Here is a 15,538-nt window from a genome sequence, read left to right on the forward strand (position 1 = left end):
GGTCCCTTAATGGGTATCTCCAGGGTGAGACCAGGCATCCCCGGCGGTCTGGTGGGGCCGTTAGTGAAGATGAGGCAAGCTAATGCCCAGAGTTGCCGAGTGTGATCGCTGATCAGAGTGGGCACGAGGCGAGAATTATCGAGTCCGCTGACCCTGGTCCAGAAACCTGCCGCGCCGGGAATCGAACCCTGGTCCCGGGCCGTCCTCTGCTCTCGGGTCTGCCGCCTCTAACCAGTGAGCGAGGGCAAGACTGGCACAGCTGGGGTACTGAAGGAGGTCTCAAGTTTGGGGTATGTGTGAGGGCACACTGGCAGAATGCCCTCGACTGAATGGTATGAAAGAGCGCACACACTGGCAGGTGCCCAACGGATGGAGTGTGACAGCGCACACTGGCAGTGCCCACGAGGGAGTGGTATGTGACAGCGCACACTGGCAGTGCCCACGAGGGAGTGGTATGTGACAGCGCACACTGGCAGTGCCCACGAGGGAGTGGTATGTGACAGCGCACACTGGCAGGGTGTCAATGGTTGGTGAATGCGTGAGAGTCCACCGAGCAGAGTGCCCACAAGGACTGTGAAGCGCAGAAGGTTTGTATATTAGGGCGTTGCGACCCATACTTGGTATTTATGATCCAATGCCAGGTTTCACCCCCTGTGGCCAGGCCACTGACAGCGCGCAGGGGCACTCCTCCACATTCAAACTGTGTTTACAGCTAGTATTCAGGGAGAGTGACGTGTGTTTTCAATATTGTAACGCAGCAGCAGCTCAGTAATATTACTGCAAATAATCTCTTGACCCCCCTCCCCTTTCTCATAGAAGATACTCCTTTTGTGGATGTGTCATGGTGTTGAAAAACATGAACACAGTATGCGGCAAGATATCTGAAATAGACTCCCAAATGTTGCCTCACAGGAAAGTGGTATTTAAAACAATCTATGTTTAAAATCATTCAAGGTCCTCAGGAGAGTGAGAAGGACAGAGCAGAACGATCTGGGGCCCCTGAGAGGCTGGGGCCCCAGATCACAGCGCACTCTGCCCACCAGGCCTTAAAATGTGTCTGCATGCCCCAGCGAAAGCCGACCTAAACACACCTCACCACCACGAGAACCACACCAATCACAGGCACTGACTGTGAACAGAAAACCCTATGCCCCAGCCGAGCAACAACACCCACATCTACAACACACCCACAACCGCAGCAACACCCACTGCTACAACACTGCAACACCCACTGCTACAACACTGCAACGCCCACCGCTACAACATAACACCCACACCTGCAACACACCCACAGCCGGTGCCAAAACACAACAACACCCACTACTACAACAGCACAGCAGCACCCACTGGTACAACACAACACCCACACCTACAACACGCCCACAACCGGTGCCAAAACACAACAGAGAGAGTCAGACTCCACTGCAGCATGTGCAGCGCATGCACACGAGGTGTGACCGTGCGCACATCCTGAGGGCATGGGGAGCAGACTGTGTCAACAGACAGACAGCAGGGCCTGGGGTGGAGGGGCAGGAAGTGGCGGCAGGCCAGGGAGGGCGGGTGCTTTAGAAAGTAAGCGCCCGGCTGGAGGAGGGGTACGGACGGGGGCACAGAGGCAGAGGCACCATCGGGACCAGTTCAGGGGGGCTGGGGCAGGCGCAGGCAGAGGCTCCGAAGCCACTTCAAGGCGCGCGCAACGGTCCCACTGGCAGGGACATGGGCGGGCATCAGCTGCCAGCCTCCCCCCCCCCCTCCATCCTTCAGAGCATCTATCCATCCATCCGCCAACCAACACTTCACGCCATCCGTGCAGCTACCTTTCCACCCTTCAGCCCGTCCATCCATCCATCTGTCCTCCCATGAGAAATAATGGGGTAGCCCAGTAACCCTCAGAACCTGGGTGTTGGACAGGCCACGTGAAGGGCTCGCTCCCTCCCCGCATGACAAGGCCCGAGCCCGGCCCTCCAGGTGTTACCCACAGAAACCACCCGCTCCCCGACTCATACGGGACTCCTGCCCCCGGACATCTCTGCATCATGGGCCCGAATCACTACCGGCCCCCTCGCCCGGCCTGGGCGCCATCTTGGACACTGCACCACGAGGCCGCGTGGCCTCCGATCGACCCTAACCCTGGGCGTGGCCAGGCCCCGACATCCCGGCACCACCATCCACCCAGGAGGTGAACGGACCACTTGGCAGGTCAATGGGAGAAAGAAGTGTCGATGGCTCTCCCCCGCCAGGTGCCGATCGCCCCCAGCTCCCCCAGGCGCTGGCTCCACCCCCCTGCTGGGTGTCTGGACTCCCTCATCCTGGACCTCCCGACCTCCAAGTGCGAGGGTCCGGACATCAAAGGGCGCCAGACCTATAACTGGGGCAGCTCCAGAGCAGAAAGGAGTTGTATCCTGGAGTCGAGAGACGCAGTGAAGAACTCATCCTTGACGGACTACTGGCGCTGCCGTAGCCCTGCCTTGCGAACTACTGTCTTGCCTGCTGGCGCTGCCGCAACCTTCTGAAACCTTCATCCTCGTCGGGACCTGCTGGCGTGGCCGCGGACCGTTTGTAACTACCACCTTCTCGGGACCTGCTGGCTCCGCCGCGGCCCGATCATCTAGAACGCCGAGCTCGAGGATTGTGAGCTATCCATCTTATCATCGCATCTACCAGATTGGTAACAAGACTGTCCCGCTACCCCTTCTCCCCAAACCAAGAGACTAGAATCGAGGGGACCCCTGAGTCCAGACCTCCTTGTACCATTCCACCGTACTTAAAGATTGCTTATAAAGAACGTTAAACCTTATTTCTGTGTGGTGTACATCTGTGGGGGGGAAGTTACTCGTCTGTACGATCGCTGGAGACGGCTCTCCCCGGAGACCTCCCCCCTTGTCCTCGGCCGACCCTCCCGGTCCGTCTAACATTGGTGGCCAGCGGCGCGATCCGAATCAACGCGTAATCGTACAGAGAGTAGCTCACCCCACGACGAAACCACAATGACAACCAAAGAGAGCGGATCCACCGAGAAATTCCAGATGGAGAAATTGGAAGAGTACAGCCATCGTGAGTTGAAACAATTCTGCATTGAACTAGGTATCGCTACCACCGGTCTGAGTACTAAAGACGATTTCAAGCACGCCATTGAGTCATGGGCAGAAACCGGGGCCGTCAGACCCCCGGACCAAAATGTTGCAGCATCAGAGAGGAACACCACGGCTCCCGAGGAGCGAAGAACGGGTCTCTCGCAGGATGAGATCCAAGAACGAGAAAGAAGCAGACTACATGAATTAGAAATGGCCCGGCTCAAAATGGATGGCGAACTCAAATTAGCCGAACAAAAACTGAACCTAGAACATCTGCGGCTCCGAGAAGAACGGGAAGAAAAACAGAGACAAAGAGAACTCGAAGAAAAGAGACTAGCGTATGAACACGAGCGCAAGCTAGCAGAAATAGACTTACGTAAGCAGAACAAAGAATTAGGGGTGCCCGAGCAACCGCGCACCCCGGGAGCAACAGAAAAGAAAGTACACATCCCCAAGGATGTCGTTCGAGAATATTTCCGAGATGACGACATACAACAATGGTTCAAGGCCTACGAGATCGCTATGACCTCCCACCGGATCGATCGAAGTGACTGGGGAGCCGGGCTATGGGGGAGGTTCGTCAATGAGGGCTGCGACGCCCTGTTACAGCTCCCAGACCACCTGATGACCTCCTATGACCACATGAAGGCTACCCTCCTCACCCGCTATGGGCTCACACCCGAAATGTACCGCCAGAGGTTCCGAGACTGCACCCGGATCCCGGGTACAACTTGGGTGGAGTATGTGAACTATTTCAGCCGAGCCTTCGAGGGTTGGATCAAGGGAAGCAATGTAACGACCTACGAGCAACTCTTCAATCTCATGGTGTGGGAGCACCTATCTAACAACTGCTTCGTCGAGCTCAGGCAGCACCTCCTCGACAGTAAATTGACTGATCCACGGCAGCTCGCCGCCGAGGCTGACCGGTGGGAAATTACCCGAGTGGGCCGGAATGGGCCACATGAACAGAACCGGAACAACCAAGGTCAGCACCGTCCCCGAGGAGGAGGAGGGGGCCAGGGACGAGGAAGAGACAACGCCCCGGCCGCTCCCGCTGCCAGCACCCCACCCCCGGCCAACCGGGGCAACCCCCCGGCGCGCCCGGGGTACAGAGCCAATGTCACGTGTCACCGATGCCAGCGAGTCGGCCACTACGCAAATGACCCGAACTGTCCACAGAACCAGACTCCGAGACCCCGCCAGGTGGCTGCCGCCGCCTTGGGGGAAGAACAAATCTCCGAAGAACAAGAGGAGTGCGAGCAAGAACACCAAGAGTGGGAACCAGCCGCCATGGTTCTAGCGTGCCTAGGGGGAAGAGACATGGTCCCGCGGGCCCCCCTACCCGCCAACACCAGGAAGTACAGTCAGTGGGTGAACATTAATGGACGCAGGGCCGAAGCCCTACGTGACACAGGGGCCAGTGTGACAGCCGTCCGCTGCCACCTGGTGACCCCAGAACAGATCCTGCCGAACATTCTCTGCCCTGTCCGTTCAGCCGACAATTCGGAGAGTCTATGCCGGATGGCCTGCGTCCCCTTCGAGTGGGGAGGAGTCTCCGGCATGTTGAAGGTAACGGTCCGAGATGATGCCCCCGTGGACTGTCTCCTGGGGAATGATCTTGAGAGTTCCCCGTGGGCCGCCGTAGAGAGAAGAGAGCACCTGGGGATGTTGGGCCTCCCGGACTGGGCGTGCGTAACCACCCGGTCCATGGCCGCCCGTGCCATCCCCCGACCTGAAGAACGAGAATGGCCAGCACCTCCTCCCCCGGTCGCTCCAGCAGAAGACGCCGACCGGGCCGACCCTCAAGAGCAAACCCCCGAAGGGCTCGCTCAGCCCCAGGACCTTCCCGACCTGGCTCAGTGGCGTCAGGAAGGGGGGCCCACCCAGGAACAGTTTCGTCAAGAGCAGAAGACCTGTCCCTCCCTCGAGGGACTCCGCCAACAAGCCCTCGCCCAGAGCGCAGGGGATACCTCCGGAGCCCATTGGGTCTATTGGGACAACGACCTGTTGTACAGCGAACAGAGAATCGCGGAGTTAGGGGCCAGTCGAGTGCTAGTGGTGCCCCTCCGCTTTAGAGACTTCTTGCTAAACCTGGCCCACGATGTCCCACTGGCTGGTCACCTGGGTCAGGAGAAAACCTACAGTCGCCTGGTGACGGAACAGCGCCAAGGCTGCCGAGACCTCCTACTGCAGTTCGCAACCCTGTTCTCCCTCACCCCAGGGGTCACCCCCTGGTGCTTGCACGACGTGGACACTGGAGACAGTCCCCCTATCCGACATCGGGCCTACCGCGTACCAGATCGGGTACGGGCCTGCATCCAAGAGGAGGTGTCAAAAATGCTCACGCTCGGGGTCATCGAGCCCTCAGACAGCCCCTGGGCCAGCCCAGTAGTACTGGTCCCCAAAGCGGCCGCCCCCGGCACCACTCCTGAGCTCCGGTTCTGCGTCGACTACCGGGGCTTGAACGCTGTCACCAGAACCGACGCACATCCCATCCCCCGAGCAGATGAACTAATCGACCGCATGGGAGCTGCCCGCTACCTCAGCATCTTCGACCTGACAGCGGGCTACTGGCAGATCGGTCTCACACCCCGGGCCCAAGAACGATCTGCCTTCTCCACCCCTGATGGCCACTACCACTTCAAGGTCATGCCATTTGGCATGAAGAATGCCCCAGCAACTTTTCAGCGGCTAGTGAACCAGGTCCTGGCGGGACTCGAGGAATTCAGCGCCACCTACCTGGACGATATCGCTGTGTACAGCCGCCACTGGTCCGACCACCTCAACCACCTCCGAGAGGTTCTGCAGGCCCTCCAACGAGCCGGCCTCACGATCAAAGCCAGCAAATGCCAAATTGGCCAGGGGTCCGTGACCTATCTCGGACACCAGGTGGGAAGCGGTCTGGTGGCCCCTCTGCAACTCAAGATCGCTGCCATCCAGTCTTGGCAGCCCCCCATCACCCAGACCGAGGTCCGCGCCTTCTTGGGACTCACAGGCTACTACCGGCGGTTCGTGAGGGACTATGGCAGCATTGTGGGGCCCGTCACGGAACTCACATCCAAAAACCACCCAAAGAAGGTCAACTGGACCCCAGACTGTCAAGCGGCCTTCGAGAAGCTGAAGGCCGCCATGTGCTCCGCCCCTGTGCTCCAGGCCCCCGACTACAGTCGGGAATTCATCGTCCAAACGGACCATGGCATTGGGGCAGTCCTTTCCCAGTTGAACCCCGATGACTTAAGCAGCAGCAGGGACGTCTCGATCCGTCTATGCAATTCGGAGTCTGACCTCCTTGTTTCGACTATATCTATGATTATTTTGGCCCTTGTTTAATCATTTCGAGCACTCAGCCACCAGTCACGACTCACTCCCCCGATGTGTATTTAGTCCGTGTGTTGTTTGTTTTGGCAGCTTCTCAACTGCATTTTGAATGAATCCGCTAAAAGGTCAATACTAAAGATTTACCTTTATCGCCCATTGTTGTCAGTGTTTGTTTTCTGATAAATCCTCCACCCGATATATTGTTCTATTTAAGTAGTCAATATGTCTCCAATTTAAGTGTGATCCCCAACAGAACCGTTGTTGTAGTTTAGTTTCCATCTGTCCACCTTTAGCCCGTCCATCCGTCCATGCATCCATCTCTCTATCCATCCACAGTTCAGTTCACCTTCGCATCCATTAGTACAGCAGCATGTCTACCATACAGTTCATCCACCCATCCATTCATTTATTTGTTTATCCTCCCATCATTTGCCACCGATACCACTACATCAAGCCTGCCACTGCTCGAGAAGGGAGATCACGGAAAGTGCCAGTGTAGGGGCGTGGATCCTGCGCCCCAAGCAAACCCCGAGCCTCAGAGGACTTCCTAAAAGAACTTTAACCCAACCCTAAAGTTACTCGAACAGTAACCCTGATACTCAACACTTATCCAAGCCATAAACCTACACTAACCTATTACCGAACCCTAATATTCATCTTGCATACTTTTTAAGATTAAACATATATACATTATTTAAAAAAGTGAAAATAATTCAATTATTTACTGTGGGGTACATCATCTTTTCACATATTTTCTATGGGAGTGTGTTGCAGCGCCTGGGAGTAGGCTTACATGGCACTAGATTTCTTATAGGGCCAGACTGGATCACAGTTACTGCTGGTTTGTCCCCTTTGGGCAGCAGTACCTTTAGATGTGTAGTCGTTTGTGACGGGCTGTGCTCTTTCTCTGTTGTGGGTGGGTGTTTTTATTGGCATGCCACTCTATAACCCCCCCCTTGCCCACCCTAAAACGATCCCATACAGTGGAAATGACTCTGCAGTCCCCCATCCCCCCCCTCCTGACCCCTCCATTCTTAGGACCGAAGAGTGACCCGAGGTTTCCCAGATTCGAGAGGGTGGATAAAGGTGGAGGTTTGTGATTGATGAGCGGTGCTGCCGCAGCAACACTCACGAGCTACAACATGCGGATCCAGAGCGGGCCCGTGTGTTTGAAGAGTCCAGCCACCCCCCTTCCCCCCCCTCCCCTCAGTACCTACCTTCAGCCGTACGCCGGGCGCCCCTGGGAGAGAACCTGACGAGCTGTCCAGGGGGGAGACTCTGCCTTTCATCCTTCGCAGCCTCGAGTAGGGGCTGGAACAGCTCTTACCTCCTGCCCGTTTACTTATCATTCCCTGAGACCTGCTGCCTACCACCCTCTACCAAGGGGGGCTCAGAGGCTTGTGGGGCTACAGAGGGGGGCTCACAGGCTTGAGGGGTACAGAGGCTTGAGGGGTACAGAGGCTTGATGGGGGGGGGGGGGGGGGGGCTCAGCGGCCTGAGGGGGCTGAGAGGCTTGAGGGGGCCCAGAGGCTTGAGGGGGGCCCAGAGGCTTGAGGGGGGCCACAGAGGCTTGAGGGGGGCCCAGAGGCTTGAGGGGGGCCACAGATGCTTGAGGGGGGCCACAGAGGCTTGAGGGGGGCCACAGAGGCTTGAGGGGGGCCCAGAGGCTTGAGGGGGGCCACAGAGGCTTGAGGGGGGCCCAGAGGCTTGAGGGGGGCCACAGAGGCTTGAGGGGGGCCACAGAGGCTTGAGGGGGGCCACAGAGGCTTGAGGGGGGCCACAGAGGCTTGGGGGGCTCAGAGGCTTGAGGGGGACTCAGAGGCTTGAGGGGGGCCACAGAGGCTTGAGGGGGGCCACAGAGGCTTGAGGGGGGGCACAGAGGCTTGGGGGGCTACAGAGGCTTGAGGGGGGCTCAGAGGCTTGAGGGGGACTCAGAGGCTTGAGGGGGGCCAAAGGGGCTTGAGGGGGGCTACAGAGGCTTGGGGGGCTACAGAGGCTTGAGGGGGGCTCAGAGGCTTGAGGGGGGCTCAGAGGCTTGAGGGGGACTCAGAGGCTTGAGGGGGACTCAGAGGCTTGGGGGGCTACAGAGGCTTGAGGGGGGCCACAGAGGCTTGAGGGGGGCCACAGAGGCTTGAGGGGGGCCACAGAGGCTTGAGGGGGGCCACAGAGGCTTGGGGGGCTACAGAGGCTTGAGGGGGGCTCAGAGGCTTGAGGGGGACTCAGAGGCTTGAGGGGGGCACAGAGGCTTGAGGGGGGCACAGAGGCTTGAGGGGGGCACAGAGGCTTTAGGGGGAAGTATGAGGGGGACTCAGAGGCTTGAGGGGGCTACAGAGGCTTGAGGGGGGCTCAGGCTTGAGGGGGGCACAGAGGCTTGAGGGGGGCACAGAGGCTTTAGGGGGAAGTATGAGGGGGACTCAGAGGCTTGAGGGGGGCTACAGAGGCTTGAGGGGGGCTCAGGCTTGAGGGGGGCTCAGAGGCTTGAGGGGGACTCAGAGGCTTGAGGGGGGCACAGAGGCTTGAGGGGGGCACAGAGGCTTGAGGGGGGCACAGAGGCTTGAGGGGGGCACAGAGGCTTTAGGGGGAAGTATGAGGGGGACTCAGAGGCTTGAGGGGGGCTACAGAGGCTTGAGGGGGGCTCAGAGGCTTGAGGGGGGCACAGAGGCTTGAGGGGGGCACAGAGGCTTTAGGGGGAAGTATGAGGGGGACTCAGAGGCTTGAGGGGGGCTACAGAGGCTTGAGGGGGGCTCAGAGGCTTGAGGGGGGAACAGAGGCTTGAGGGGGGCTCAGAGGCTTGAGGGGGGCTCAGAGGCTTGAGGGGGGCACAGAGGCTTGAAGGGGGCTCAGAGGCTTGAAGGGGACTCAGAGGCTTGAGGGGGACACAGAGGCTTGAAGGGGGCTCAGAGGCTTGAGGGGGGCACAGAGGCTTGAGGGGGGCTCAGAGGCTTGAGGGGGGCTCAGAGGCTTGAGGGGGGCACAGAGGCTTGAAGGGGGCTCAGAGGCTTGAAGGGGACTCAGAGGCTTGAGGGGGACACAGAGGCTTGAAGGGGGCTCAGAGGCTTGAGGGGGGCACAGAGGCTTGAGGGGGGCTCAGAGGCTTGAGGGGGGCTCAGAGGCTTGAGGGGGGCACAGAGGCTTGAAGGGGGCTCAGAGGCTTGAGGGGGGCACAGAGGCTTGAGGGGGGCACAGAGGCTTGAAGGGGGCTCAGAGGCTTGAAGGGGACTCAGAGGCTTGAGGGGGACACAGAGGCTTGAAGGGGGCTCAGAGGCTTGAAGGGGACTCAGAGGCTTGAGGGGGGCACAGACTCTTGAGGGGGGCACAGAGGCTTGAAGGGGGCTCAGAGGCTTGAAGGGGACTCAGAGGCTTGAGAGGGACACAGAGGCTTGAAGGGGGCTCAGAGGCTTGAGGGGGGCACAGAGGCTTGAGGGGGGCACAGAGGCTTGAAGGGGGCACAGAGGCTTGAGGGGGGCCACAGAGGCTTGAGGGGGGTCACAGAGGCTTGAAGGGGGCACAGAGGCTTGAGGGGGGCACAGAGGCTTGAGGGGGCACAGAGGCTTGAAGGGGGCACAGAGGCTTGAAGGGGGCACAGAGGCTTGAGGGGGGGGCACAGAGGCTTGAGGGGGCTCAGAGGCTTGAGGGGGGCTCAGAGGCTTGAGGGGGGCACAGAGGCTTTAGGGGGCTCAGATGCTTGAAGGGGACTCAGAGGCTTGAGGGGGCAGTATGAGGGGGAAGGTGGGAGGAGGTTTTAACAGGCAAAGTAATTAGAGAGACAAAGAGGCCAGGTGTAGAGACAGAAAGTGATGGAGAGGGGCGGGGGGCACCGAGAGATGATGGAGTACAGAGAGGGACCGAGAGAGGGATACAGAGAGATGATGGAGTACAGAGAGAGGGGCCGAGAGATGATGGAGTACAGAGAGAGAGACCAAGAGAGGGATACTGAGAGATGTTGGAGTACAGCGAGAAGGACCGAGAGAGGGATACCGAGAGATGATGGAGTACAGAGAGAGGGACCGAGAGAGAGATACTGAGAGATGATGGAGTACAGAGAGAGGGACCAAGAGAGGGATACTGAGAGATGGAGGACAGAGAGAGGGACCGAGAGAGGGATACCGAGAGAGGATGGAGTACAGAGAGAGGGACCAAGAGAGGGATACTGAGAGATGTTGGAGTACAGAGAGAGAGGGACCAAGAGCGAGATACTGAGAGATGGAGGACAGAGAGAGGGATACTGAGAGATGATGGCGTACAGAGAGAGGGACCTGGAGAGGGATACAGAAAGATGATGGAGTACAGAGAGAGGGACTAAGAGAGGGATACTGAGAGATGGAGGACAGAAAGAGGGACCGAGAGAGGGATACTGAGAGATGATGGAGTACAGAGAGAGGGACCGCGAGGGATACAGAGAGATGATGGAGTACAGAGAGAGGGACCAAGAGAGGGATACTGAGAGATGGAGGACAGAGAGAGAGACCGAGAGAGGGATACTGAGAAATGATGGAGTACAGAGAGAGAGACCAAGAGAGGGATACTGAGAGATAGAGTACAGAGAGAGGGACCGAGAGAGGGATACAGAGAGATGATGGAGTACAGAGAGAGGGACCAAGAGAGGGATACTGAGAGATGGAGGACAGAAAGAGGGACCGAGAGAGGGATACCGAGAGATGATGGAGTACAGAGAGAGGGACCAAGAGAGGGATACTGAGAGATGGAGGACAGAAAGAGGGACCGAGAGAGGGATACTGAGAGATGATGGAGTACAGAGAGAGGGACCGAGAGAGGGATACAGAGAGATGATGGAGTACAGAGAGAGGGACCAAGAGAGGGATACTGAGAGATGATGGAGTACAGAGAGAGAGACCAAGAGAGAGATACTGAGAGATGGAGGACAGAGAGACGGACCGAGAGATGATGGAGTACAGAGAGAGGGACCAAGAGAGGGATAACAAGAGATGATGGAGTACAGAGAGAGGGACCAAGAGAGGGATACCGAGAGATGATGGAGTACAGAGAGAGGGACCAAGAGAGGGATACTGAGAGATGATGGAGTACAGAGAGAAGGACCAGAGAGAGATACTGAGAGATGGAGGACGGAGAGAGGGACCGAGAGAGGGATACTGAGAGATGATGGAGTACAGAGAGAGGGGCAGAGAGATGATGGAGTACAGAGAGAGAGACCAAGAGAGGGATACTGAGAGATGTTGGAGTACAGAGAGAGGGACCGAGAGAGGGATACAGAGAGATGATGGAGTACAGCGAGAGGGACCGAGAGAGGGATACTGAGAGATGATGGAGTACAGCGAGAAGGACCGAGAGAGGGATACCGAGAGATGATGGAGTACAGAGAGAGGGACCGAGAGAGGGATACAGAGAGATGATGGAGTACAGAGAGAGGGACCAAGAGAGGGATACTGAGAGATGGAGGACAGAGAGAGGGACCGAGAGAGGGATAACGAGAGATGATGGAGTACAGAGAGAGGGACCAAGAGAGGGATACTGAGAGATGATGGAGTACAGAGAGAGAGGGACCAAGAGCGAGATACTGAGAGATGGAGGACAGAGAGAGGGATACTGAGAGATGATGGCGTACAGAGAGAGGGACCTGGAGAGGGATACAGAAAGATGATGGAGTACAGAGAGAGGGACTAAGAGAGGGATACTGAGAGATGGAGGACAGAAAGAGGGACCGAGAGAGGGATACTGAGAGATGATGGAGTACAGAGAGAGGGACCGAGAGAGGGATACAGAGAGATGATGGAGTACAGAGAGAGGGACCAAGAGAGGGATACTGAGAGATGGAGGACAGAGAGAGAGACCGAGAGAGGGATACTGAGAAATGATGGAGTACAGAGAGAGAGGCCAAGAGAGGGATACTGAGAGATAGAGTACAGAGAGAGGGACCGAGAGAGGGATACAGAGAGATGATGGAGTACAGAGAGAGGGACCAAGAGAGGGATACTGAGAGATGGAGGACAGAAAGAGGGACCGAGAGAGGGATACCGAGAGATGATGGAGTACAGAGAGAGGGATACAGAGAGATGATGGAGTACAGAGAGAGGGACCAAGAGAGGGATACTGAGAGATGATGGAGTACAGAGAGAGGAACCGAGAGATGATGGAGAACAGAGAGAGGGACCAAGAGAGGGATACAGAGAGATGATGGAGTACAGAGAGAGGGACCAAGAGAGGTATACTGAGAGATGGAGTACAGAGAGAGGGACTGAGAGAGGGATACAGAGAGATGATGGAGTACAGAGAGAGGGACCAAGAGAGGGATACTGAGAGATGGAGGACAGAAAGAGGGACCGAGAGAGGGATACTGAGAGATGATGGAGTACAAAGAGAGGGACCGAGAGAGGGATACAGAGAGATGATGGAGGACAGAGAGAGGGACCAAGAGAGGGATACAGAGAGATGATGGAGTACAGAGAGAGGGACCAAGAGAGGGATACTGAGAGATGATGGAGTACAGAGAGAGGGACCGAGAGAGGGATACAGAGAGATGATGGAGTAAAGAGCGAGGGGCCAAGAGAGGGATACTGAGAGATGGAGGACAGAGAGAGGAACCGAGAGAGGGATACAGAGAGATGATGGAGTACAGAGAGAGGGACCGAGAGAGGGCTACAGAGAGAGGGACTGAGAGATGATGGAGGACAGAGAGAGGGACCAAGAGAGGGATACAGAGAGATGATGGAGTACAGAGAGAGGGACCAAGAGAGGGATACTGAGAGATGATGGAGTACAGAGAGAGGGACTGTTAGATGGGTACCAAGTGATAAGGTAGTACAGAAAGAAGGACCAAGGGAAGGGTTCAGAGAGATGATGGAGTACAGAGAGAGGGACCAAGAGAGGGATACCAAGAGATGATGGAGTACAGAGAGAGGACCGAGAGATGATGGAGTACAGAGAGAGGGGCCGAGAGATGATGGAGTACAGAGAGAGAGACCGAGAGAGGGATACTGAGAGATGATGGAGTACAGAGAGAGGAACCGAGAGAGGGATACCGAGAGACGATGGAGTACAGAGAGAGGGACCGAGAGAGGGATACCAAGAGATGATGGAGTACAGAGAGAGGGACCGAGAGTGGGATGCCGAGAGATGATGGAGTACAGAGAGAAGGACCATGAGAGGGATACTGAGATGGAGGACAGACAGAGGGACAGAGAGAGGGATACTGAGAGATGATGGAGTACAGAGAGAGGGACTGTTAGATGGGTACCAAGTGATAAGGTAGTACAGAAAGAAGGACCAAGGGAAGGGTTCAGAGAGATGGACCAAGGGAGGAGTACCAACAGATGTGGGAGTACCGAGAGGGGGGTCGAGGGAAGGGCACAGGGATGACAGAGTACAGGGGGGCGGCTCAGGGTCAGACAGATCTCTACTTGTGAGGGACCCCCAGGGGCGGCCCTGCTCCCGCTCCCTCACCGAAGCTTTAGGTGGTAATGCCTCCCAGTCTCTTCTTTTTAGGGCCTTGTAGTAGCACCTCTCTTTCTCTCCCTCCCTGAACCCGCAAGGTAGGGCGCTGCCCCCCAGCTGCCGCCTCCCTGAGATCAAATGTGGGTTTCCTCAAACAAATCCTGTTCTTAGCCCCTTACACCGCTGCCCATAGAAGACCCACCATCTCCCCATAGGAAGTGTGCATGGATACCCCTCAGAAGATTGCCTTTCTTGTTCCCTTTTCCTCTCTTGCCATGGATCGGTCAGGAGTCCCTTTTCAGTCAATAATTCCACAGGAAGGTCGAGCTCAGAGGGATGAGGCCACCTCAGCGAAACGAGCGAAACACGTGTCGCCGACAGCTGGCATCATGGCGAGTACCCAACCATAGTCGTCGAAAGCACCAGCGACTGCACTAGGGCTCGCCCAGGTACCCCTAGGAAGCACCCCCTGGCCTGCACTTGTCAGCGCCCCACCAGAGCACACCGCCACCCTTGAGGCCCCGCCGCGCCCTGGCACGGAAAGAGGATGCGACTCACTGCGCCGGCGCTCTGCGGCGCGGGGTTTCCTGTCCGGCTCTTCTTAGATATGGAGGGGGTTTTCGTCAGCTCCTTCTTCTTCCTGGAGAACATCTCAGCCCCTGGACCCCAGGCTGTCCAGGGGGGCCCCTCGCTGGTCTGGCCTCCGAGGACCCTCTAGGCCGGGCCTGCCCCCTCCAGAGGTCCCTTGCCACCTGCCAGGCCCCGTCCACAGGCCCCTGCGCCCCTCAGACCGGCCCTCCCCGCCCCGGGTGTCTGACTCCAGCCATCCCCAGCAGAGCCGTCGACGCACTAGTGCTCCCTCCAAGGGCCTGCGGCACGTGACCACCGGCGCGCCTCCTGATTGGCCGCTCCGAGCAACCACAAACCTGCTCATGGGGGAAAAAAGTGTAGACAGGAAAAGGATGACAAGCAAAGAACAAACAGGCGGGCTGGCCCGGCGGCTGCAGCTCTGCGGCTTCCTCCCTGACCCGAGGGCGGGAGGGGGCAGGGGCAGCACGGTGGAGGGCTGGAGGGGCAGCAGGGTGGAGGGTGGGAGGACTGCAAGGGCAGCAAGGTGAAGGGTGGGAGGGGGCAGGGGCAACTAGGTGGAGGGCTGGAGGGGCAGCAGGGTGGAGGGTGGGAGGACTGCAAGGGTAGCAAGGTGGAGGGTGGGGGGCAGGGGCAACTTGGTGGAGGGCTGGAGGGGCAGCAAGGTGGAGGCTGGGGGCAGGGGCAACTTGGTGGAGGGCTGGAGGGGCAGAAAGGTGGAGGGTGGGGGCAGGGGCAACTTGGTGGAGGGCTGGAGGGGCAGCGGGGTGGGAGGACTGCAAGAGTAGCAAGGTGAAGGGTGGGAGGGGGCAGGGGCAGCAAGGTCGAGGGCTGGAGGGGCAGCAGGGTGGAGGGTGGGAGGGGGCAGGGGCTACTAGGTGGAGGGCTGGAGGGGCAGCAGGGTGGAGGGTGGGAGGACTGCAAGGGTAGCAAGGTGGAGGGTGGGGGGCAGGGGCAACTTGGTGGAGGGCTGGAGGGGCAGCAAGGTGGAGGGTGGGGGCAGGGGCAACTTGGTGGAGGGCTGGAGGGGCAGCAAGGTGGAGGGTGGGGGCAGGGGCAACTTGGTGGAGGGCTGGAGGGGCAGAAAGGTGGAGGGTGGGGGCAGGGGCAACTTGGTGGAGGGCTGGAGGGGCAGCAAGGTGGAGGGT

At 58.0% G+C, this 15,538-nt stretch overlaps 1 protein-coding gene across 6 annotated transcripts in view; it reads right to left on the reverse strand.

Annotated features, from left to right (window-relative positions):
- Positions 1–14,668, reverse strand: part of ARHGAP45 (Rho GTPase activating protein 45) — a 136,636-nt gene extending 121,968 nt beyond the window's left edge. For 4 of the 6 annotated variants that reach the window (XM_086946710.1, XM_086946707.1, XM_086946708.1 and 1 more), the window contains exon 1: positions 7,610–7,775. In XM_086946710.1, coding sequence (XP_086802836.1) covers positions 7,610–7,741 — 132 coding nt within the window. In that variant the 5' untranslated portion in view covers positions 7,742–7,775. Of the gene's footprint in view, positions 1–7,609; positions 7,776–14,360 lie in introns of those variants that run through there. The other 2 variants (XM_086946706.1, XM_086946709.1) reach the window with 2 other exon arrangements.
- Positions 14,669–15,538: the final 870 nt, after the last annotated feature.

This window comes from Lissotriton vulgaris, chromosome 12 (assembly GCF_964263255.1).
Source record: "Lissotriton vulgaris chromosome 12, aLisVul1.2, whole genome shotgun sequence".
Taxonomy (NCBI): domain Eukaryota; kingdom Metazoa; phylum Chordata; class Amphibia; order Caudata; family Salamandridae; genus Lissotriton; species Lissotriton vulgaris.